The sequence below is a fragment of the Xiphophorus couchianus genome, chromosome 12 (assembly GCF_001444195.1).
Source record: "Xiphophorus couchianus chromosome 12, X_couchianus-1.0, whole genome shotgun sequence".
Lineage (NCBI taxonomy): Eukaryota > Metazoa > Chordata > Actinopteri > Cyprinodontiformes > Poeciliidae > Xiphophorus > Xiphophorus couchianus.
Window position 1 is genome coordinate 9,612,242 of NC_040239.1, and position 26,392 is coordinate 9,638,633.

At 35.7% G+C, this 26,392-nt stretch overlaps 1 protein-coding gene across 1 annotated transcript in view; it reads left to right on the forward strand.

Annotated features, from left to right (window-relative positions):
- Positions 1-26,392, forward strand: part of ikbkb (inhibitor of nuclear factor kappa B kinase subunit beta) — a 30,180-nt gene that overhangs the window by 2,950 nt on the left and 838 nt on the right. The window contains exons 2-21 of the mRNA XM_028033868.1: positions 377-492; positions 5,515-5,609; positions 9,539-9,659; positions 11,347-11,416; positions 13,676-13,764; positions 16,091-16,180; positions 16,274-16,398; positions 17,924-18,031; positions 19,286-19,415; positions 19,483-19,677; positions 19,748-19,862; positions 20,975-21,098; positions 21,788-21,939; positions 22,073-22,134; positions 22,210-22,310; positions 22,395-22,444; positions 22,536-22,635; positions 25,593-25,740; positions 25,936-26,033; positions 26,280-26,373. Coding sequence (XP_027889669.1) covers positions 388-492; positions 5,515-5,609; positions 9,539-9,659; positions 11,347-11,416; positions 13,676-13,764; positions 16,091-16,180; positions 16,274-16,398; positions 17,924-18,031; positions 19,286-19,415; positions 19,483-19,677; positions 19,748-19,862; positions 20,975-21,098; positions 21,788-21,939; positions 22,073-22,134; positions 22,210-22,310; positions 22,395-22,444; positions 22,536-22,635; positions 25,593-25,740; positions 25,936-26,033; positions 26,280-26,373 — 2,172 coding nt within the window. The 5' untranslated portion in view covers positions 377-387. The remainder of the gene's footprint in view (positions 1-376; positions 493-5,514; positions 5,610-9,538; positions 9,660-11,346; positions 11,417-13,675; positions 13,765-16,090; positions 16,181-16,273; positions 16,399-17,923; positions 18,032-19,285; positions 19,416-19,482; positions 19,678-19,747; positions 19,863-20,974; positions 21,099-21,787; positions 21,940-22,072; positions 22,135-22,209; positions 22,311-22,394; positions 22,445-22,535; positions 22,636-25,592; positions 25,741-25,935; positions 26,034-26,279; positions 26,374-26,392) is intronic.

Here is a 26,392-nt window from a genome sequence, read left to right on the forward strand (position 1 = left end):
GAGGTTTGACAAAATTAATATAAAAGTTAACACGCCTCACTGCTGCAAGTTTATCTTTCACAAACTCACAAAATCTAAAACTTGCTACATTTATTTGACTTAAAGAGCAGAAGAGAGTAAACACAACTAAATGTTTTACAGTGAGGCAGCAGCTTGGCTCTTAACTCTGAAAATCCTCCTATTAAATGATTAAATGTTGTCAGTTCATCTTATTATGTCATATTAGTATAGATTGTGTTTTTTTCTCTAACATCCTGTACGAAGCAAAGTAATTAATTTACAAGGTATAATCGTATGAATGTTGAAGCATCAGATTCAGTCAGAAATGTAACCAGTAAAAGTCACTTTTTCTTGCTTGTGGTGGTGCTGGGTTTAGGTGGGGAGGCCATGAATCGGGTCCCGCTGCAGCAGCCGCAGACCTGCGGCACGTGGGAGCTGAAGGAGAGGCTCGGCACCGGAGGCTTCGGGAACGTCACAAGATGGCAAAATAAGGTAAAGCAAATCAGAACCTGTAAAAATTACTACTAAAATACTCTTTTTGGGATTTTTTCTGTCTTTCTGGTGATTGAAGTGTCCAAATAGTTGCCAACTTATCCAATTTGTTGCTATATTTAGCCACTTTTCACACCAAAACTGGGGGACCGATCACAGTCAGACCTGGCAGGTCAATCTATTGTTGATCAGCCAGAAAGCTGAGATCTGTGCACACCTGGCCTGCTTATGAGGGGCGGGTGATATGGACTTTGAATTTTATCACATTATTTTGATATCGATAAAGATTATGATAAGAAAAACTATTTATTACTCGTTCTTTAGGTAACTGTATGATTGTGACTACGTGGCACGGCTTTCATATCCCCACAAACACAAATATTGTTCTTGAAAAAGAATAAATAAATAAAAAGTGTAATTTATATCACTGCATTTAATCTTATTTTCAAATTTACTGAGATTTATTGATGCTCTCGAGCAACAAACAGTGGAGAAAGTAGCAAAAGTAACATTTCCAGTCATGTTTTTTATTTTCCATCAATCAGTGAAATTTATAACGGCAATAATAAATCAAAATTCTTATCATGAAAATAGATTTTTCTTGATAAATGATAAACAATATGGTAAATGGCAACCTCCACTGCTCATTAGTAGTTTTCAAGCTTTGTGAATGTCCTGGAAAATATTTTAGCATGAATTATTTAATGTTAATTATTCTGAATATTATTACTGTGATAATTTAGCATAGAACATAATAGGATAGAATAATCCTTCAATTGCCCTGAAGTGTGTAAACTTCCAGCAGCAAATATCAGACCAAGATTCACAACACTACCCACATTTTATAATAATTTTATAATTAAAATAATAATTTAAACATTTTTCCTCCCTCTTGTAAATCTTGTACCTTGTATATAAACTTTTTTTTTTGTAATCTCAGCCTGCAGAAAACACTAACTGTATTTTTTGTCTGTCCTTGTGTAAAACAGGGCAGTTTAATGCAGCTCTTACATTTTCATGTTTCTTGTCTTTTGCTTTTCAGCATTTGTATCTTGGAGAGAATAACTCGTGTTTCAGCAAAACTTAATCTGAAATTACTTGAGTTTTGTCTGATGTACTTTGCTTTGACTAAATCTTTGACTCAGAGGAAGAAAGTCAAAATGTTCAGCAGAAGCGTTTGGGTTTTTACGTGCTTTGAATAGAAAGAAAGAATGAGCTCAGTCCAGGAAACAGATGCATCGCTGCACTTGTTGCAGCTGAAATGGTTTCTGTTGTCATGATAAGTCATAGCAAGATGAGATTATCAAGTTGTTATACCAGTAAGGGGGGAGTATGGGAAAGTGAACACTCCCTCCCTAGTGAACCTTTCCTTCCTTTTGTTGCAGCCATTTAGCGGCATTACTCACCGATGCTGCAGCCTGGCAGCAGCATCCTGTGGAGTCAGTCTGAAAGCTTATGGGAGATTCTCAAACAGTTCCTGCAACATATTTTGTCAGATTACAGTTGTTTTGTGAATCTGGCATGCAGAAAGTATTTGTATTTAGAATGCTGTTTATTTTATAATTCTGGTCAACAGCCAAAAATGTGTCTGAGGTTTTTCAAATGTTTTAGGATCATTTTGATGGGCTGAATCCAAAAGATCACATTGGTTTTGCTCAATCAGGTCAACTTTGTGAACTATAGATGCATCATGAGCATCAAAATGCATGACTTGTCACGTTTGGATCGGTTTCCTGATCATCTGATCAAGCAGGAGGAGAGAGACTCCATCAGAACAGAAAAGAGAAGGAGAATTTAGCACAATGAAGACGTAATGTTCATTTAACATGGTTTTACCCTTATCAGGGATTATTATTCAATTTACAGAAATCCAAGTTTGTAACATTTAATTAAACACACTGTTAGAAAAAACGGTTTTTTCTCCTAAAACCTGTTTTGGATGAGAAATATTAACGGAAATGAACTGATAATGTGACAAAAATGTAATCAGTTCAGTCAGAAGATCAGATTTCTCTAAATCAAATTAGACTAAAAACCTGACCTGTTTGAGAAAAATGAATGCCATTTTTGGATTCATTGGTGCAAAATAGTCCTAATTCAATAGAAAAAAACACAGACAACTTATAAAAAAATATTTTTATGTAACCCAGTGTTATCACTTCTGATCAAACTGGTGGTCGTTTGTGTTGCTGCGTCTTGGACTTCAGGAGGATATTAGATGATTTCCTGCTGGCACTGCTGCTGCCATGACTAAACATCCTGCATTGAAAGTTTCCTGTATTGATGACAACACTGTGGGTTTAAATTAGATATTTGACCACAGACAGAAACAGGATGGTGGGGAGAGGAGTGGCACCACTTCCTTGATGAGAAACAGGTAGTAGGATGGAGCTGAATGGGTCATTATTTTTGGAAATACAGTCACTTTATTGGTCACACCTTGCTTGTTTCTGGTTGGACCCTCTTTTTGATTTGTTTATTTAAAACAGGTTTTTAAAAACAAGAAAAAACGCAATCAACAGGACAGAAAAAAACATGTGCATACATAACCAAGAACAAAATAATTAGTTTACCACTACGTTTCTGTGTGGAAAGGAGTAGGAAGATTTAATAATACCCCTTATCACAATTTAATTAAATGTATTAGTTACTGACTCAATAATTATCAAAAATGTGTAAATACAACCAGGTTACCATGCATTTATGAGCCAACAAATTCATTATACTACATAGACAAAATGGTTACAAATCAACTCATAACAAGACAAGAAAATCTACATGCAGAATAATAGCATAGAATAGAATATACTTTATTGATCCCCAAATGACAGAATAATTACCAACTCCTTGACAAAGTAGACCTATAAATTCTTCTTAGTCTGTGTTATAAAACAAATAAAATGCAAAATAAAGAGAGAGGAAAAAAACTCAGAGGAATCGTATCATATAATATAATATGATAGTAAGATATCAATAATAAGCTACCAGTATTGGCTTATTATTATTTTCTGTAATGAACATCTAATGTTTGTTTCCATCTTGCTGCTGTTTGTGTTTTTGGAGCAGCAGCGGGTCGGTCAGGTGGAATTTGTTCATTCATGCGACATGATAGTGATGCAGCAAATTATGATGCATATAATGCAGTTTAACAGAAGCAGAGACGTAATGGAGTAATGGTTGTTTTTACATGGTGCTGAAAGTGTAGGGAAATATATGTAACACATATGATATCGGTAAATACTCCCATAACAACAGTATTAATATCAAATATTGATCATTTTCATATTGGTGCATCCCTAACAAATACTCTTCTATAGCTTAAAGCTCACATTTGAAGTCAAACTGCACAAAAATTCACAAAAATCTGAAATTGTTCTCAATGTAATAATAAAACTAAAAAGCAGTGGTCTTATAAAAACGCTTTAAAAAATAAAGTGTGTTATCTAGTCTTCATCTTCAGTCAGTTTCATAGATGAACTCTCACTTTGTACAGCCTTTTTATAGTTATACTGGCCATGTGACCTACAGCCATGTGACGATACAAAGGAAATTTATTTCCTGGTGCATCCATGTCTCCTCCACTGAGCTCCTTCAGACTAGCAGCAGCCATTAGCAACCACTGGTGGATCTGCACCTCTGCTGAGATCTTTATATGAACAATACGTCTCCGACAAATGTTTGTGAACACTTGATAGAGGACAGTGGATGTGATAACCTGAAAGAGCTGAAGCTTCTTAAAGAGACCGAGGCCAGATTTCAAGGCGTCAAATTTATTTTAGGTCATGTTTGACATATATTGAATTTTTATGATAGCTGAAGGTGATAATAATTACTTGATTGTGCTATAAAATGATACTCTGTGGCTGGAAAACGCATAATATCGTCCCTTTAAGGTTTTCATGGTGGAAAAACCTGCTATTTACAAGTTTCTGTACCTCCTTGTGAATCCTGCTTGGCTAAAGTAAAACTCTTTAGCCAAGGAGGCTAAATTATATTAATTATCTTTTAACTCCTAACCCTTATGAGCTGCACCTGGCCGTGGCTGTTTAATGGTCAAACTGTGTTCTTGGCCGTTCCGGATCATGACTTTAACTGCGTTCACTGGAAAATTAAGAAGTTAGAAATTCAGCTGCACCAATCATCGCAGTCTGAATACTTTGGTGATGAGAAAATCTTTTAGATTGTTTTGCACAAAGCAGAAGGAATGCTTTCTTGGTTTTCTGTGTCTTTTTATATCCTTTTCTTCCTGTGCGTAATACTTACACCCTTTTCCAGTCCATCGTATTACACATAACGGTGGACTAATTTGTTTTGGTTTCTTTGAGTTTTTTGTAACCGTTTTGTATTTCTTTGTATGTTTGGATAGCATGGCTTCTTACTGACTTCTGGTGAAATATTAGACATGTCCATTTTTTAATAACCATCACTTAATATTAACTAAAAGAGAGAAATTTAGCAGGTTTTTCATCCGCTGCTGGAAATGAAATCATCTTATTTTCCAGTTATGAATAAATAACTGGAAACAATCATCTTAATAAAAGTATTGTTATACTTTAAAAAAAACTAAACAAATAAAAGCTAGATTGAGTAAAAGTAAATCTAGAGACTTTATAATGCAGAAATGTGGAAGAGGATTAATTATTTTAGTGCCGTTAGTGCATTATTACAGTTTGGTCATGCACTATTTGTATCTGTGATACAAAGTTTTAATATGTTTGGTGACATACAAGCTTTTTATTAAACGACTGAACTGGAACTGAACTGGGAGCATTAATTGCCTGAGGGAATAATGTTTCATTTTAAGGGCAAATAAAAGTGGCCACTAGATGTTATGAGAACAAGAACCCGAGGCTTCGTTCTCGTCCTGGAGTTAATGCCAAAGCAGTACAAAACAAAACCAGTACTATCAGCTTTTATTGGCGGGTTTGGGGAAGGATTACTGAAGAGCACTGGCAAATGTGGAAGTAATAAATGTATGGTTAGTCCTCTTATGGAAACCCGGGTCTCTGTTTTTGCTTTCAGGACACAGAGGAACAGATCGCGTTAAAGCAGTGCCGACAAGAGCTGAGCGAAAGAAACAAAGAGCGCTGGAGTCTGGAGATCCAGATTATGAAGAGGTACGTCTTACTGTCACATGCATTAACATTAACAGAGACCTTTCTTTTTGTTATTAAAGTAGCACCACTTCAGTACTGTTCTGCTTTTATATGTTATTATACTCCTTTAGTTTTTGAACGCATAAAATGGGAAGAAATTTAAATTTGTCAGCTAATAGTTTTCACAACATCAAAAACAAAAGAAATATTTTTTTTACTTGCATCCAGAATGCATTTAACTTTAATGTTAAGCTTTTCCATGCAATATGTGACCTCAAATACAGAAGTAAGTATTTTGATGACTTAAAAAGAAAAGAAAAAGACAAAAATTCTCAAATATCAAATGGAAATACTTTAGTTTGTTTCCTGACAACTTTATCCTGCTTCACTTAATAGTGGTTTGTTGCTTTAAAGAAGTGTAATAAATTATAACATTTGATCATAACTAAATATCTATGATTAAATTTACTTCCACTAGATTGTGAAATTATTAAAAATTACTTTAATACTCTTCTATCAAATCAAGTTCAGGTAAACATCTCAAATTGTGTGCAAAACAATGAATGATTGTGACTGAAAGTAAACTAAAATCAAACGGGTAATAACAAAATAATGGGAAAAATAAAATAAAAAAATAGGAAAAATTAGGAAAGCTAAATAATTGACTTGACAAAGTAATAAAAATGTTTAAATATGTAATAAAACAAAAAAGAAGTAAAAAACGATGTACTATTGTTTTTTCCATTAAGAAAGAAATATGCATAGAAACATTATTGAAATTTTATAAAACTTTAACTAAAAAAAAGTTTTGTTTTAATTTCTTACCATGTTTTATTTTTTATATATATGGATTTTTCCCAAATATTTATTTCTTACATGTTTTTGTTCAACTTTTATTCATCTAAATGTTTGATTAAATAAGCATTTACTTCTTTAACTTCTTTTTTTTTTTTTAAACAAAGCCTGTTGATGCTTCCAGATTGACTTCTGGGGCATAATCCCTGTTTAATTTGCTGTTTTGTGAGCCAGCTTGGTTTGTTCCCTGACGTCTTTGGTGTTTCTGGGTTTCCGTTCTTACGTCTCCATCTCCCACTCAGGTTTCCTCTGAAAAACAAAAGACAAAAATTTCTTTCCCTAAATAGAAAAAAAAATCACCCATTTACCAATTAATAAGCTTGGCTGTTTGGGTCATTTTAGTGACTTTGGTTATTTCTAGCCCCACAGTATTCCTCCGCCTCGCTTTGCGCTGCATTTTAAACCCAAATACGCCCGTGAACAGTTGCCGTTTAGGTGTCAGTCCCTCCGGTTCTGTGCCAGCTCGTGTGGGATGGGATGTTTGTCAGATGCAAAGTGTGCGTGTGTTTTGTTATATTTGACAGTGTAAACTCATTTTTCCTCATTCTCACTTTAACAAGTGTGTTGTTTTTGGACAGACATGGTTAGAACCACAGCGGCCCATCCTCCTACGCTTCATTCATGGAAAAACCACAGGGCAGGAGACATGGCAACATTAGCTATTATATTATAGCAGCTTCTTAACACAGATTTGCGTTTCCACTGAAAAACATCTCGCTTTGTTTGGTAGCCATAATGTGTTTATGAAGCTTGAATTGCACCATTTCTCAGTTTGCTGAAAGATTTGAGCAAACAATAAAACAAAAAAAATGTTTATTCTACAGTTTCTCACTATTTTTTATTCTCAAATTGAGTGCACAGATCCAAACTTTGATAGTTTCCAGATAAGAAACATTTTCTTTCTGTTATTAGAAACAGAAAAAACATCCAAAACATTAACTTCCTGTGTCACAGCAAGATTTCAGAGCACTCCAGGTTTCTTTGGAATAATCTGACAGGATTAAAACAGATTTACTTTGGAAGGGTATCTTTGTTTTTCTTGGCATAAACATTAAAAGCCTGCCTCACTGGATTGGAGAGTCCTGTTGTACATTTGAATGGGTCAGATTCGTGTGATTCAGAGTTTTCCTGTAGCCACATACGTGTTTCTCCAGAGATCCCAGCATGAGGTCAACACACAGAATTACTGTCATTGTGTCATGTGGAATCAAACATGGAGAAACAACATTTAGTTTTATACTCGCTAATCTTACCAAACATGGAGAAACAACATTTAGTTTTTGTACTGTACAAATGTAGAACTAAACCCACAACAACTGGAACCAACGTTTATTTTTATAATCAAACATGGAGAACCAACCAACATTTAGCTTTATACTTTTTAGTGTATTACTTTTATAAACTGTGGACTACTTATTACTTTAGGCCAATGTTTAGCTTTATGCTTTTAATATCGGAGTCTTAGAGAAACTCCTGTTAGTTTACTTAGCAACTCAGAACAAGAATCAATTCTTTTGGTTTTGTGTTTTGTATGTAGCTTTATATTGCACATATCTAGAATTCAACCCAGAACAACCGGAACCAACATTTAGTTTTATACTCACTGACGGAATCAAACAAGGAGAACCAACATTCTGGTTTTATCAGAACAAGAATTCAGAGAAACCCCATTTAGTTTATATGGACTACTTATTCTTATTAAACATGGGTACCAATATGCACCTTTACCTTTTTGTCTTTCTTTTAGACAAAAAGGTAAAAGTATTTCTTTCTATGCACTTTGAGCTGCCTTGTTGCTGAAAATGTGCTATATAAATAAAATTACCTTACCTTACCCAGAATTGATCGAAACTTTTTCTGGACGTTTTCTCTCTATCCCAACGTTTCTGTCAACCCATCTTACAGGAAATCACAGAATGATGCAGCCATCATCAGCATCAGAAAAACCCTAAAAGTCTACAGAAAAAATATATTTTAGCTGCTCAATTTCTCCTTCTGTAGCTGAGTAAAGTTGGTGGCATCAACTAACTCACCCGCTCTGTGGTTACCTAGCAACAACCAATTGAGTAATTGGCACAGCAGCAATTTAAGCTTGAATTCATGGATGATATATTGATGCATTTCTTGGTGCCCTTTACCTAAACCTTTTCAGATGCAGTTTTGACATTTTGTTTGTCATAATCTGAGTGTTAATTTTGTAATAATTTTTTTTTTCATAAATTTCCCTCATTCCATTGTAAATCTCATGCTGCAGCTTGTCTCTTCTCATTTTCATGTTGACGGATCTGGTTTGCTTTTTGAAGCAAACAGTTTTTCCGTTTTTATTTTGCCATTGCGGACATCATTCTGACATCAGTAGTGAGAGCAACAGATTATGTAATCCTGCACATAAAACTGGATTGGATTGCAGTTCTTTGTGTGCCTTTTCTAGTTTTGTTTTGTCAAAGAAAAATACATAACAGAATTACCAAAAGCTGTGCTGCAAAATGTCATAATATTTGTCTTTTAATGCTAGAATATGGAAAACACATTGTTGATTCTTCATCACAGAGGAAGACTACGTGTTAATTGATGTGGGGAAACAGTCTGCATGCTCCTGGGGAAATTTTTTAATCATCTATCCTTTAAATCATAAAAACACAAACTACACAGTCATAAAAAAATCCACCATGCAGTCAATAATTAAGAAAACCAGTAACGATTGTTACATTTTGATGAGTTTTGTCACCAAAATTATTGATACATGTCAAATAAGTTGGCTAATGTTTCATTTATTATGGTTTAAAGACAACTCTAAACAGAAAGATTTTAGATTAGATTTAAGCAAACTCAATATTTCAGCTGTTTTGCAGTTTTCTGGAAGTTTGTTCCAGATTTGTGGGTCCAGATTTCAGTCATATCTGGATATTATTTTGTCCCTCCAACATATTAAAAAAAGGCATAAAAAAAAGAAGTGACGGCAAATTTCCTGATATGTAACCAGAGTAACAAATACACATTAATACTTCATTAGTTTGGAGCCAAGAAACATAAATTTGAGGTTTAAACAAAAATCTCAATCTTTTCACAAGACACGGTTGCCCTGTGTTCACCAGGTTGGATCATGTGAACGTGGTCGCTGCGCGGGAAGTTCCTCAGGGGATGCAGAAACTGGTGGCCACCAACGACCTGCCGCTGCTCGCCATGGAGTACTGTCAGGGTGGAGATCTGAGAAAGGTGCGCAAACCCAGACGGGCTGGACATGCCGTTCGTTTGAGCCCAAATTCATTCATGCTTAACATCTGATTCACTTTGAGATGAGAGATTAACCACAACTCTTACTGAATTAGTTTTTCCTAAACTTTGGGTGTGCATGTCTTTATTTTTTATGAAACTAAAAATAGAGATGAAGGCGCTAAAAATAAACATTCCTGTTTTATTTAACTTCTCCGTGCTCCTGGGGCTGTTTCCTCTTCTGACCAGCAGAATGTCTTCATTCTGGGAAACAAATGTGGTTTTTCATTTCAACACATCCCCATGAGGATCGTCTGAGGATTTGCAAAAACCGCAAACCGTTACACTTTAAGGCAGAATTTTAAAACATTATAGGTAACTGAAAACAACATGACTTATTGGAGACAGATGGAGTGATTAGTGGAGACTACAAGCAAAAAAACATTACATAATCTTCTTGAACTTACTATGACTTACCAGTTGCAGAGATTTTCTATATGTTTTTAGATTAGGATCTGTTTGTTTGTCCTCATTTATTTTATTTCTGTTGTGTTTTTTTTATCTGGTTGATGTAGTTTTAGGTATTAAACTTAATTTCAGGCATTATTTTGTAATTGTTTAATTAGAAATATACATTCAAAGATATATTCTTTACATTGTAGGTATAACAATACATTCAGCTCACAAGTCAAAATGACGCACGTATCAAGTACACAAGAATGAATCGAGATTTTAGCAAGATTTCTCAATATTTTCGGGTTGTTTATACAAACAAAATTAATATTTCAAAAATCTAAAACTATAATTGAAGTTTCGTTTCTCAATGTAGACATATTTCTTTCAGGTTTCTTTCAGGAGAGGAGGCCACAGCAGATGCTAGCTTTAGCATTGTTTGCGGCTAACGGTTAGAATAGCATTATTTCAGCATATTTTTAAGAAATGCTGCTATTTTGAAGACTAGAATAAACAAAACATATGCAAATAAACAACATAATTATAAAATCACAAATTCAGGTAGAGGAAACACTTTTCCAAAGTGCTTCCAATGACAATGTTTACTGCTTTATCTTTACTTGACCTCCAAATGGCACAACAGTTTCACCAGATAAATAATAAATAATATTAGAACAATGAAACTTATGGAAAAACAAGAAGTCTCTCTTTAGCTTTAGGTGTGTTTTTGTGTAAATGTTTGTTCTTCATTCAATGAAGTTACTCGCACTGAGTAGAGTAGACAGAAACATTACTCAGTTGGAGTAGCAATACTTATAACAATATTACTCAAGTGCAAGTAAAACTACTCCTAAGTACATGTTTTTCAACTAGCTACTCAGTTAAATGTAGCTGAGTAAATGTATCTTGTTAATACCAGCTTCTGGCTATAGGTCTGCATTTACTGTGACATTTTTGAGTATTCTAGAAATTATAGGCCTTTGTATTTACATTATAATGGGAAAAGCTACATGAGTTACAAAATGTCAAAACAAAATGGTTAAAATCTCCAGTTTTAGCCTAATTCCCTATAAAGATAACCACTAATGGGAAGAAAATTAGTTTTTAGGAGACGAGGCAGTAAGTAGGGAAGCCAAAAATAACAGTAAAAAGTAAGATTAGTGAACCAGATTGCATTTTTCCTTCTTCCCATCATGCATGTTACTCAGCTTACGAATGCTTGTTCGTTTCTCTGCAGTATCTGAACGTCCTGGAGAACTGCTGTGGAATGAGGGAGGGATCCATTCTGATTCTCTTGCGGGACATTTGTGAGTTTTCAGCCCCGACTTGTTGCAGTTCTAATGTTGCAGTTCAGGTTTGTGTCAGAATGGTGGCTTAATTAAGTGATGGAGTGAGCTGGCACACGGGTTTATTTCCTGAGGTTAGGAGTAAAAGTTCCCAGTGAGGAACATCATGATGTCATCCTTGACCTGAAACCCCTCGCCGCTTAGTCACCACGGCGATACCTCCGACTCATACCGGGGTTTACGTCAACACATCGGACAGTCACATGCTGCATCTCAAACTTTGTGTACTGACGCTAACATCGACACACAAACTGCATTCCTTTGACTACATAAACAAATAAGAAAAAGCAGTATACGGTATGGGTCGCAACATATTTACATATTTAGAGGGGAGTAGACGTAGAAGAGCACAGAAACGTCCTTTGCTGCTGCGGTTTAGTGGACTTTTCCTGATAATGACTGATCCAAACGTCTTGAGTGAACACTGGGAATTTAAACCACACACATCTTAGGACACAGATGTCACACGTTCTGATTTTCTGAGTAATCTTTGCAGGCACATGTAATGTGAGTTTAAACTTGATATATTTAACTAGTTAAAGATTAGAGGCAGCATGTATAAATGATTCTTCATTCTCACTTCCCATAGCTTAGCTTCTCGTTTATTGTAAGCAATGAAAGTGTTTGTCACACATAGTAAATTTGAAGCCAAAAGTGAGTGATGTAATGCCTCGTGTGACCACTAGGGGCCGGCATGACTCATTCCCAGCAAAAATGCATTATTTCAATAAACTCAACAATATTTTAATGTCATCAGTCAGATTTATATTCTGATGTTTGTTCATTTAGCTTTCATTCTGCATTGAGATGAAAAGATGTTTAACAGTTTTATTAATAATTCTGGTCTGCATTTTAATACTTCTTGTTAAAAAGAAAACATTACATGAGTACATGTAGTCTGAAGAGATACCAATTAAAGCACAAGCTGAGATTTATTCTGCTTTTGGAAACACAAATATGGAGCATTTTTATTGCTTTTTGCTCTTAGGCCTGTCACAATAACAAATTTTGCTGAATGATAAATTATCCCATAATTTGTTGCAATAAATGATAATATTGTTGTATTGAGACCATTTTCAAGTAATATAATAATAACAGCATAATAATGTAAGAATACATTCCCAAAGATCAATAAACTTTAAATATTTAATGGTGGAACTGCAAGATATTTTCAATATTTAAAATAAACAAACGAAACAACAAATAAAATAAAAGAAGAGTGTAAACAAAATTATTCTTTAAAAACGGAGCTAGTTGAGACCAAAACGCCCGACTTAAAACTTCTGTCATCGAGGTTTTGGCAGAAAAAGAAAAATAATTATGCAAGTGCTTATTATTGAGTTCATTTAAATTTATCATGTGATTAATCAATCTTATCATAATTTTATAATAGATAATCCCACAACTTTCGACACAATATTTAAGGGAGTTTTAAACAATTACATTTTCTAACGTCTTGCAGCAGCTAGCTGTGCTGCAGTGCTAGCTTGTACATAAACAAGAACAGTGAGTGGGAATTTGGTTCCACATATGAAACAAAATGATAGTTTTCTGCTAAGGCTTGTGTAAAGTTACTATGATGATGATTAAGTCACCTGCTGCATGCTAGCAGGAATAACTTCACTTTGTTTAAGCTGCATTGAATTTATAAACTTTTAGTTACAGTATTGAGCTAAATGTGTTCCTAAGTGTTCCTCAATTGATGCAGTGAAACAATTTAAAATCAAAGCATTAGAAACATTAGATGCTTGTGCGTCACAATGGTGATAAGTTAAATTTGTTGCATTTTTTGTCCATTTCTAGATCTGAAAGTTTAAAATACGTCAAAATGTTTCAAATTTCCATTTGAAACTTTAGAATTATTGATACTCTGCATTTTAAGTAATACAAAATGCTCAAAAGTAATTGTTTTAGGTTGCGACAACCGGACATTTCCAAAGAACTTCTCCTGGAGACGAATAAATATGTTTGGAAGAAATCAAGAGTGAATTAAAGCAACATAAATCAAGGGAAAAGCTAAACTTGTAAATCCTCTCTGTTGGACAATAAATATCTAATTAGTTTGAAATTAAGCACAATTAGTGTCAATGATTTTTGAGTCACCTTTATATTCTTTTAGCCATACTTTAAGCAGCTTGCACTATAAATTTATAAATTTACTGCTCTGCTGTAGTTCTGAGTCACATTTCTGCAAATTGTTCCTCTTTTTCTGTTCCTTAGCTTCAGCTCTAACCTACCTCCACAGCAAGAGGATCATCCACAGAGACCTGAAACCAGAGAATATCGTGCTGCAGCAGGGGGAGAAGAGGGTGAGTTTAAAGAAAAACTCCCAAACCACAACAAAGACGTTATGAACATAAATCTTCTCAACATGTTTAGTCCTTCCACTTCATATGTAATGTGGAAAACTGAGGGGTTTTCACTTCACTTTGCCTATTGTGCAACAAATCATTGCATGTCATGATCCAGCCTAAAATGTTATGCAACTGAGGTCAGACTCATTAAAGAATTTATATTCATGTTTATGCACAATCTTATGACTTCATAAAAAACAACAGAAGCCAACAAACTCCATCTACTCAAGTTTATAGTTTAGCATAACTGTTTTGTCTGACATGCACACAAAAAAAAGTCTCTGCAGGTAACGTCAGAGTTTGTCCTTACATTATTTAGAGAATCATACTCCTGTCTTGTTACATTTTAAATAATAATTAATTTGAAATAATAGATAGCAGGGAAATGTATAAAATAAAATAAAAACTAGAATCTATAAGGCATGACTATTTTAATTGGTTTACTCAATTTTTTTATTTCCTACAAAACCAAAATACAGAAACATGTGAAGCTTTTTAGAAGACTGCATAACTTTCTCAATAAAACAAAAATCTGTTTAATACTTTTCTTACCATGTGTTTTTTTGCAGCTTTTTTTAATGGGGTGAAGTTCCTCAGAGTGATTCCACTGCTGTTTTCTGCAAGGACGTGTCTCTTTTGAGATTATTGTTCATTATTGTGGCTTTGAACCAACATGCAAACACAAACGTTTTGCTAGCACTGATTCGCAATGAATGAAGCATGTTGCCGTTTGAGGAACCGTGCAGCACTTGGCAGGCAAACGAGTGAAAACAAAGAACTGATCCAAACAGATTTACTCATCCTTTTATTTTGTGTTTTCTGTTTGACCATTGAAGAAAGTAACTTTAATAACTGGTAACTTTTAAACCTTATACTTCACTGTTTAGTTTTGTCCAGTGATTTTTTTTTCAACTTCTAAGTCAGACGTTTACCAATTTGAAGACGAAAAGAATCTAATAAGGTTAGAAAGATTGGTCAATATGAACTTTAAAGTAAAAAAAATAAACAAAACTTAATTTAAAAAAATAACTTTGTTGTTCTGTCAAATTGTATTTGAGTCATTCTGTCAAACTAAATAGTTCAAAAGAAAAATGTTTTGTGCGTTTTTTTGGAAGGAGTCGAGTTTTTTCAGTAACTTTTCTGCTTTATGGTTGTAACTTTTCACAAGGCCTTCATGGTGTGCAGTAATTCAACATGCCTTTTTAAACTTTTTTTTAAGTTTATTCTTTTATTTGCAAACACCATAACTCCAAGAAAAATGAGTCATTCTCATTTTGATTTATTTGTCAACCAAGGAAAAGAAAAAATAAAACAAAAACATTAAAAAAACTTCTTCTTGATCATATATACAAATAAGTCAATGTGTGTATTTGTCAGCAAAGAAAAATACCTCTTGTTTTTTTTGTGTTTTCTATTTTATGCAATTAAAAAAATATTTAAATATAAAATTGATGAAAATAAATAAACATCTTATAGAGATACCAAGTACCAATTCATGTCATTATTTGTGAATATGAGAGCAGAAATGAGTTGCAAGATCAAAATATTTTAAATTTGTACAATTTCAAAAAAGTAGATGTGAACAAAAAAATTAATCGGATAGATAATTATTCCTCTCTATTACCCACTTGCCCCATGGAGGCATCTTTCTTCCCCACATTAAGAATCTGATGCGGCACAAAAGTGAATGTGCAAAGCTAATCTTGTTCTAGGTCTTTTCACATTCTTACCGTCAGAGTTGGACAACCAAAACGACCCCAGAGACGGTGCTGTTAGAAATATTTATGCATGCAGAACGGTTCCTGCGGTTATCAGGGCTGGATGGATAACAGAGGCACCGAATAACGTCAGTGGATCAGATTAAACCAAAAATCTGTACATTTTTCTGTTCCCTGGTGCCTAAAACGAGGCAGAATGAGCTTCGCTGCAGCTGCGTCACAGATTTGGATGCTGTCATGTCAGAGTTTACTTTATTTGAGCTGCAACAATTAAAGAATGTTGGTCAACTGCTACATTTATGTGTTGACGGTTTCCTGTTGCAGTGGAGAAACTGCCTTTGCACAAGCAGCACCCAAGATAACTGGGAATTTCCAGGTTTTGGTTGAGGTTTTAGGTTTACCTGAGAGTAGTACTCAGGGTGGTGTTTTCTCTTCTGTTAGCTGGAAATGTAAACATCCAGGCTGATTGCTGTTTCTTTCATAATATGCCTCCCTTTCAGTTGCCGTATTGCTTCTACAGAGACAAAATTTGATGATTTTATCTTTATATTTTATTATTCCAGCTCATCCATAAAATCATAGATCTCGGCTATGCTAAGGAGTTGGACCAGAGCAGCCTCTGCACATCGTTTGTGGGAACACTGCAGTACTTGGTGATTGTTTTAATATTCTATTTTTTTTTACCATTTTTGACGTCATCTTTTCGTTCTGGGCTCTAAGTCTGCTCTTTCTTGTTTTTATCTCAGGCTCCAGAGCTTATTGAGAGGCAGAAGTACACGGTCTCTGTGGACTACTGGAGCTTCGGCACGCTGGTGTTCGAGTGCATCACTGGATTTCGGCCATTCTTACCAACCTGGCAACCTGTTCCCTGGTAGAGTCACATTTTAAATCTTTTGTATGTGAAAGAAGTACAGTAGGTGATGTGATGATTTAAATACAAATTGGCTTCTTGTTAGTGCAATTGAAGTGTTTTTATTGGTCAATATTATCAGTAAAAAGAATCCCAAAATGTTTTTCTTACACTTCAGAGCAACATCTGCCACCTCTGATCATAACATAACCTTATTTAAATACAAAAGAAATATTTTGTTTTGATATTTTGTTTAAATCACAGAGGCTATTAGTTCTCGATGCAGCCGTGTTGTTTGATTCGTTTGATTTTCTACCAATTGGATAAAAAGTAGATAACTAAAAAATAAACAAGTAGTAATAATTTGTTTAAACTAACAATATTCAAAATAAATTTGTAAAAAGAAAACTAAATATATAGAACTTAAAAGGAACTGAGATTTTCAAAAAATTTAGATTTAGAGGAAATATACATTTCGATTAAAGGTGTTTGTTTATGTAAGAATATCAACAACGAGATAAAACAATCTAAATTTCTCTGCATTTAATTTTTTTTTTTAAATCATCATGATGAAGAAATATGGCGTTGAATAAGCTGATATTTTGTTGTGTGAATTTGAATTATGTCTATAATAATATTTGGGGTTGAACAGCTTAATGTGATTGGGGCAAATATAAGTTTATGCTTCCTTCTACTTCTTTTCATTCAGGATTTCTCTGTTACATCAACTATTCATATTTATTGAGTGAAGTGAATAAACAATCAGATGAAAAAAAACCTCAAATCAGCCACACGACATGATGCTGCCACCACCATTTTCCACGTTGGTTTTCTGTTGGTGGTTTTTATGCCAAATGTGGCTTTTGTCAACATGGGCTGAACTCTAGACTATAAAATTGTTTGATTTTCTTTCAGAAGACTTCAAACATGTTTTTGCTTAACTGAGTTATAAAGGTAATAGGTCACATAAAAGGTGGAAAGAAAGAATTTGTCTTAATCTTCTTTTTTACATCAAGAAAACTTTCTTAATCTTGTGCATGTCTATTGTTGCAACATTGAAAAATCCCAAGCTGGCATCAATAAAGTACATCTATTTTATTACAGATAAAAATCATGCAATCTGCAGTGACTCACTGTGGATATTTTGTACTGTTGGGGTCAAAACACAGAACAGTGATTAAAACTTCTACCTTTCTTCTACCTTATCCCATGTTCTATCAGCAGTAATAACTTAAAACACTTTAGCAATAATATTTTGAAACGACATGGCATGACATCAGGAATTAATATAAGAAAAACAAGAGTTGCCAATGAATTGCAGGATATGTGGGTTGTGCCAGCATCAGTGCCCCTTGTTGTTTCACCAGTGTGCTGAATGACGTGAAGCTCATGGGGGACGTGTTGGAAAAATACTCCCTAACCTTGGCAGGAAGTCATGTTCTGGTCTTTGCAGAGTGGAATTTCACTCCAATAATTATCCCACCCTCCCAAAGTCACAAAGAGGGCAAAGTCGACATGAGGCTCTGACCCATCTGTGTCTTTTTAGGCACAACAAAGTCAGGCTGAAGAACGACAACGACATTGTAGTTTACGAGAACCTCTCTGGGGACATCCGCTTCTCCAAAAACCTGCCCCAGCCCAACAACCTCAACAGGTGATTTTATACACAACACTTTATAAATATACATGTATTTATATGTTAAAAAAAATAATAAGAGCCCACTTCACTGAACCCATTGATAAATTCATGGTTGTTCCATCAAATATTGATTTCTGAGTTTAAACATTAGTATTGTTGTTTCTAAATGAATATGAACTTGTTTTCTTTGCATTATTGAAGGTCTGAAAGCTCTGCATCATTTTTTGTTATTTTGACCATTTCTCATTTTTTGTAAATAAATACTAAATTTCTGCTTGGAATTTGATAAAACATGTTGTCAGTAGTTCATAGAATAAAAGAACTCCAACATATATATATATAAAGTATATTTAAAAACATTTTCCACTCACTGTCTGACATTTAATTGGACTAAACCTATGGCTGGACGATATTGCTGAAAAGTGTATCATCATATAAGGGTTTCATTTCAGTCAATATCAATAATAAACACACCAATTTTGAAAAAATGTGCTTTAACGCTAGTAGTACGTGATTTTTTTGATCAACAACCGAATGTTGTTCGGTTCATGATCATTCGCCATGAACCGAATGATCATGGCGCAAACGACAAAGGAGACAGGAAGTAGTTGGAATATGACACTGCATGGTTTTCAATGTCATGTCGCATGAACAAAGTTATTAATTAAATGTGATTCTTATTTAATGTAAATCTTGGGTCATTTCTTTTGATTTTTCCCATGATGTCACGTAGGGATGGAAAATAACTCTCCGGTTACCTAGCAACAACTTGCTGCATAACTTGTGGTTACCCAGCAACGATCTGTTGAGTAACTGAGTAACAGCTTCACCACTCCGTCTCTTAACTGCTTAAAAATAAATAAATAAAATAAAAAGAAACTGTGAATAAAACAGGAAAGGTCACTAATTTAACAGAAAACTAATCAATAATTATCAATATTGACTGATATGAAATATTGTGACATGTTTTCAGCTGCCAGCATTGTGCTTGAAGTGTTTCCTTAAAATCCATTGGTATCCTTCCAGTTAAATCAAATGCTGTGAATTAAAACCATTACATTATCTGGTCTAACTCTGGTCGAATTAAAGAATACTAATCTTAGTGTATGAAAAGAAAATCTCATTATTGGATTTCAAAGCAAATAGAAATAGTTTTGCTGACTTAAAACAAAAAAGGTCAGTCTGGTTTAATGTTTGAAAATTGTTGTGTTTATTTTTATAAAACATAGCGATGTGATTTTATCTCCATCTCTGACTGTTGTCTGACAGCCTGTTATCAGAGAGGCTGGAAAAGTGGCTCCAGCTCATGTTAAAATGGTCGCCAAAGGAGAGAGGCAAAGACCCCAATAACATGCCCAGCGACTGCTTCCACCAGCTGGAGTCCATACTGCAACTCAAGGTGAGCAGAGAACCATTTTTACTTTTACATCCGGCTTTGTTTTCCTCATTTTATACCGTCTCTTCAGCTGGTTCATGTCCTGAACATGATGTCTGCTAAAATCCTGATATACGCCATCTCGGACGACGAGACGGTAGCCAACCTTCAGCTGAGGATTGAAAAAGACACCAACATCCCTGCAGCCAATCAGGAGCTGCTGCTGGAAGCGGGGCTGGTCCTGGAGCCAAACGCGCTCGCCTCTCAGTCTGCTGTAGATTACATGGTAACGACGTCTTACAAGCAAAGTGTAGCATCAAACCTTGAGACTGACACATTATTTTGCTTTTCTACAGGAGGTAGATGGACGACGAACAGACTACACTCTTGTTTTCTTGTTTGATTGCTCCTCTTGCACATATGAGCCCCAGTTTAGTCCTCGGTTACTTCCAGAAAATATCCGCTTCATCCGTAAGTATACAGCAGCAAACTCAGCATGCTTCGGTTTGCCGAAAGGTCCTGAAACCTCCTTAGGATGTCCATGCACAATGCAAAACACCAACTTTTACCAAGTAATCTTATTCTACTGCAAATATCTTATCACACTTGAAATAGGACAAAACAAACTTACAAATATCTTACAAGATATCACAGCTTGCTTTACGTAAATAATTCCTTAATATTGGTGAAAAAGTACTAGTTCCAGTGGCAGATAAATTTACCTATAACAAAACAATTTTCTCATGTAATAAGTGAAATAATCTGCCACTGGAACTAGTACTTTTTCATGAGTATAAAGAAATTATTTACTTTAAACAAACTTCTGTATCTTGCTGATAAGTTGATTTGTAGTTAGTTTTGTTTTAATTCAAATTTGCTAAGATATTTGCACCAGAAACTACAAATAAGATTGAAAAGTCTTCAATTATTCAAATCATGACCTTCCTAAAATAATGGCCTGTCTTTTCTTTATTTCTTTTTTCTTTTTTTTTTTTGCTAAGTGATTTTTGCAAGACAAAAAAATCACCACTTCTTTTTTGCCAAAAGATGATTTAGGTTTTTTGTCACAAGACATTTGGTAACACTTTATTTGAAAGGGTGTGTATAAGACTGACATGTTATAAATAAGATATAACAACAGTCATGATCATGAAAGAGTTTCCATAAATATTTATGACTGTTGTCATGAAGTGTCATTTGGTAAACAATGACATTTTTAATGTAAAGTTGCAATAAAAGTGCATTAAAAGTGTCAAGTTTGCCTTTTTTGGTAAATAATGACACTTTTAAAGCAAAGTTGCATTGAAATAGCATTAAAAGTCCATTGAAAGTGCCAACTCAATCAAAAGTTTGAGACATCTTAATAGGCTGAAACATGACTGTTAAGGCTTGCTAGCGTAGAAACAAGCCATTAGCAGCTAGCATATTGCTTTCTAGCTAGCTGGCTAGCTAGTTAGCACAGTTTTGGTTCCCTACATTTCTTTTGTACATATCTGTCATGATATAGTTCTTAAATGTTATTAAAAAGATCTTAAAATGTCTGAAATTTGAGTGGTGAAACCTGCTCCTTGTCTCTGTCGCAGAAAAAGATCCCAGGATCCCTCTTCCATACAGCCACCTGAGGAGGACTTGCGGCCAAGTATGGCACACCATCCGCTCCCTGAAGGAAGACTGGCAGCGGCTGCAGCAAGGCCAGAAAGCTGCCATGTAGGTCCAACACGCGAGTTAATCCACACAGAACTGAGCAAACGTTTTAAACCACTCCTGATTTATGTTTTACTGCTATGGAAACTAAAGGGAGGTCCTGGAAATTATTTCTCCAACTGAAATACAATTTAAACAGCAGGATTGAAATATTTATAGTTAGAAATACTTATGGTAAAATTTTACCCCAATGGTTGAGAGTCGGATCTGAACCCTCACCACGACTTTTTTCTGGGGTAAATTTCTGCCCTATTATTTGTTTTATGAATGGAAATAAAGGAGAGTAAAGATTGTTATTAGAAAACAGCCTTAAGAATAAAGTTAATCTTATAGTTTAAGTTAAGATTTAAGTTTAACTTACCGTAAATTAAAACTTAACTTAAAATCTAACTTAACTTAAAATTTAAATAAAGTTAAATCACTGTCAAGTTTTAACTTAAGTTGAGTTAAAACTTAAGTTATTTAAGTTAACTAAAATTTTAAATTAAGTTAAAGCTTAACTTAAGTTTTAACGTTAACTTTCAGCTTACTTAGCAAGACGACTTTAAAATATCACATGATTATTTTTACTTTTTTGGAAACAAAATACAATACAAACTAGGTTAAGGCAGTAAACGAACCAAGGTTTCTGCACACTGTTTACAGATTTATGCACATGCAGAACGAACATTTGCTCCTTCTTCTTCTCTCAGCATGAGCCTCCTGCGGCACAACTCCACTTTGTCCAAACAGAAGATTGAGATGGTTTCCATGTACCAGCGGCTGACAGCCAAGCTGGATTTCTTCAACACCAGCCTTCACATCGACATGGACAAGTACAATGAGCAGACGGCCACAGGGATCGGTACATTATATTTTTATTTTACAGGCCTTTGAACTAGATTAGGAAATATTGACATTTCACCTCAGGAGAAGCTAATTCATCCCAAACTGTCTGAATGACACTGAAATCACTTGTGTGTTTTTACATTTTAAAGCGTCGGAGAAACTTCTGAGTGTTTGGAGGGAAATGGAGCAAATTGCCCTGAGCTGTGGTCAGGTATGCTGGAGTGTTTCATTGTCTATGTAAGGAGTATTCAGATTATATAAAGGATTAAAATGTGTGTGTTTGAAGGCCCAGGTGACCGAACTGGAAGAGGAGATGATGAAGCTGCAGCCAGACATCGTGGATGTGCAGAGGCAGCCGTGGAGGAGCGGCGAGACTTTGGACACACTGTGAGTCTGACCCAGAGTTTAAAAATAAAACCAAAAACCCACTTCTCCTTCAGCTCAGACTCACTTCAGCTTTCTAATCATCAGGGAAGGAAAAGCCATGGAGTTGTTCCGCAAACTCAGAGAAAAACCCAGAGGTATGCGCTTTTTTTTTCCCCCCTCAAGCATCAGCACTCGTCTGGGTGTCTGCAAATGGAAACAAACAACGTTCTGGTTTTCCTTCCTCAGACCAGCGGATGCCAGGAGACGGCACAGAGGCGGCCCGTCTGATGGTTCAGGCGGTGCAGTTCTACGAGAAGAAACTCAGAGATTTCTACACAGTCCTCAGGTACTTCACTGACTTTCACATGTAATTGAATTAATCTAATCTCTGCCTTGTGCATTTATCAGCCAAGAAACAGACTAACGGAAATAAATTACAAATTTATGATTATCATAGCACAATGTAGTCAAACTTCTAATAATCACAAAATAACTTGCTTACATTCCTCTAGGATATTTAATCAACGGCTTGTTAAGGTGAAAAAAATAACTTCATGGGATCGCAAATTTTTATTTTTTTATCTTTTTATATTTTAATGAATGCATATTTTGCACACATTGTCCTTCATGTAAGAGTCGTAGCGCCATGCCAGATGAGTTTTTATAGTATTTGGGATTTTTATGGATATAAACAATACTCAAAAATTCAAAAATTATTGTTAGTAGTAGTTTGACTTTAATGACCGTAGTGTACAAAGTTATATAAAAGCAAAGTAAATTTAAAACGAAAGCAAACAAATCAAAAGAAGAACAGTAACAAAGTATATTTACATGGGGTGAGTAAAATTATGAAGTTATACTCTTTTTTTGGGGGGAAACAACATGAAACTATTGACCAAAGGATTCAATGCACTGAAATTGGCATTAGCAAAATAATCTTTCTTTACCATTCAGCTTCTGTGCAGCACAAATCTGGAATAAACTTCCAGAAAACTGGAAAACAGCCAAAACTCTGAGTTCCTTTAAATCAGTGATAAAATCAGTGCATGTTCAGAGTTGCTTTTGAAACATGATCACTGGAACAGTTACCAACATATTTGATTTGTATTGATTATTTCGATGGGGCTGCACAGTGGCGCAGTTGGTAGCACTCTTGCCTTGCAGCAAGAGGTTCGATTCCCTCCCCGGGGTCTTTCTGCACGGAGAACCCTGTGCATGCGTGGTTTCTCTTCGGGCACTCCGGCTTCCTCCCACAGTCCAAAAACATGACTGTTAGATAAATTGGTCTCTCTAAAATTCTCCCTACGTTTGAGTGTGTGTGTGATTCTTTGTCCTGTGTGTCTCTGTGTTGCCCTGCAACAGACTGGCGACCTGTACAGGGTGTACCCGCCTCGCTGGCGACCAGCACCCCTCATGACTCCACTAGGGACAAGGGTGTAGAAGATGGATGATTACTTTGATGATGGCATTCAACAAAATGCTCAATGATGCTTTTATAACTTTTTATTTTTGTGTTTTTATGATGTTGCTGAAATGTGATAACAAATTAACCTGATTGATTGGATAGGGCACCAAAACAGTTTCCAGCCCCACATTCTTGTAAATCCGGCCCTGATCACAATAAAAATAATCTTTCCTAAAGCCACATCCTTCCGTGTTTATTCAAATGGAGGACCGAAATGCAGACAGGAGGCAGAGCTGAATCAAAAATAAAGGGTTTAATGACGTTAACTCAGACAAAACCCAGACATGTGACAAAACAAAACAGGGCAACCACACCTCAGAGTCAAGATAACCAGCACAGAATAAATACAGAGCAGAGTGATTACAAGTAAGACTAATAAAACCAAGTGGAAACAAGAAGCCTGGAGGGGATCTAACAGGACGAACAAAAACAAACAGAGGAACTAGAAAACTAAATAATCACAAAGCCATTTCTGTGAGTCTGATTGTTTATATGCATTGGCATGGAGATCATAGATTTCTCCTCATATTTGAGATTTTTTGGTTGAATCCAGACCAACAGCTGGACACAATACGCTCAGAGGCCGCGGGCGCTACGGCGGCTCAACTGGAGCCGTGCCAGTCCAGTCTGGACTCAACCAGGTTGTGTCTGTAATTTTATTTGACCAAACCAAGCCATGTATGCATGATGCATTCACTACCAGTAATACCAGAATGCTCCCTCACACCCGACCCAGTAACCTCAGGGTTTAACACACAAGCAGATGCACTGCAGAAGAATTTGTAAAAGCTTGCAAAACCATCCACTTCCTAGCTTGTTTTTAGCATCATAATGCAGTCGTCATATGTGTGAGGTTAAAGGTGTGAAATTATGCAAAATTCACACTTTTCCAGTTTTTATACTTGCATTTGGGTTTCAACTGCTTGAGTTCTAAAGTTTTAGCCGTTTAGAAACGGCTACAACTTTTTAGAAAGTTTTAGCCATTTCTAAAACTTCCTGATTCTTAAATCCCATTCAACAGACACTGCACTGTTACCTAGCAACCCAAGCTGAGCTCAAGCACATTTGGTCAACTGGTTTTACCGCTGTATGCGTTGTACAATGGCTGCTGGAAAAGACAAGTGTTTTGTAGTTGACTTACCATCCAGAAATCACTTGCTGCATTCTTGTTGGTTGTGCAGGAGGCTCCACTTCTGTTTTTCAAAGATGTACAGTTGTATAGTTGTCCGTCTGTTTGTAGTCAGTTTCATGTATGGGTGTAAACGTTGAGTTAGGAGGGACGTGGCCAGCAGCAGCTTATTTTGATTTAAATTGAAAAGCTTGAAATAGGCAGAATTGAGCAGACTAAAATTTGATCATCTAAGAATGATTTTGTGCTAAAAATGTACTGAACATGTTTCATAGATTGGGGGTGAACCAATTTTATCAGCCAGCTGATTTATCATTGTCAATTTCCTAAGTACTTAGTAAGTTGATCTTACCTGCTTCAGCAAAAGTTTAAAAAATAACCTTTGTCCTCTTCTGCTCTCCCGTGAGAGAAGGTTGAATGATAGATTGACCCATTGTTGACATCTTTGCAACTTTATTGCTTTATTTAGTAACATTTCAGACATTCAGAAAATTGGTATTGACCTAAATCGAAATCATTAGGTCAGGCTTTTTAAAGATTGGTAATCGGTGATAGGCCGGAAAACTGCAATTGGTGCAGCCCTGCCATAAGTCCTGTTCTAACCTGTTCAAGGAGCATAACAGGTTACCTTTAATGGTTACCTTTTGCACAGGTAAATCCCAACAACAGCCACTGTAGTTGCTAAAATGTTTTTTTTGTGTGTGTGCAGTAAGACTGCAATGTGTCGCCATCGTGTGATGGAGCTGCTGCCGAAGGTGGAGGAAGTGGTTCAGAAGTTGGCCGAGAGCGAACAGGTCCTGATGGGTCTGCAGGAGAAACGACAGAAGGAGCTTTGGGACCTGCTGAAAATCGCCTGTGTAAGGACGCTCAATTAATTTGACAGACAATATCATATTTATTTATTTTGAATGATTAAAATTTTAAGAAAACAATTTGTAAAACAGGAGCAGGAAGAAGTGGCTGGTTATCCAAATGTACAATCAAGACACAAATATTCAGCTACAGTACCTGCTGTAGCGAGCGTGAAAAAGCATTTTCTTTTTTTTGTGCAGAGCAAAGTTCGAAGCCCTGTTAGCGGGAGCCCTGATGGACTCCGGACGCCTTCATCCGTTCCTCCTCTGTTAACCCCTAGAAACAGCTTGCAGCAGCAGTGAGTATTTAATCAGTAACAACTCTTTAACCTTACGCAGCTTTGATAAACATTGAGCTCTCTGAGGAAGCCCTGAGAATATCAACTCATCAGAAAACATGTGAAGGCGTTGTTTGGAGTCGAATGCTCCCTTTTTTCTACCCTCTCTTTATTTTTCATGCTTGCATGCAGTCCAGTTTCCTGGCAATACAGTCACAGACAAGTTGTGATAAGAGTATTAACGCCATGAGTCATGTGTTTCTGCAGGGATGAGTCTCTAGTGGAGGAGAGCAGGACGTTCGAGGGTCGCCTTCAGAGTTTACTGCATGAAACTATCCAGGAGTCAGAGAGCAGCATGGAGGTTTGTCCACTCATACTGA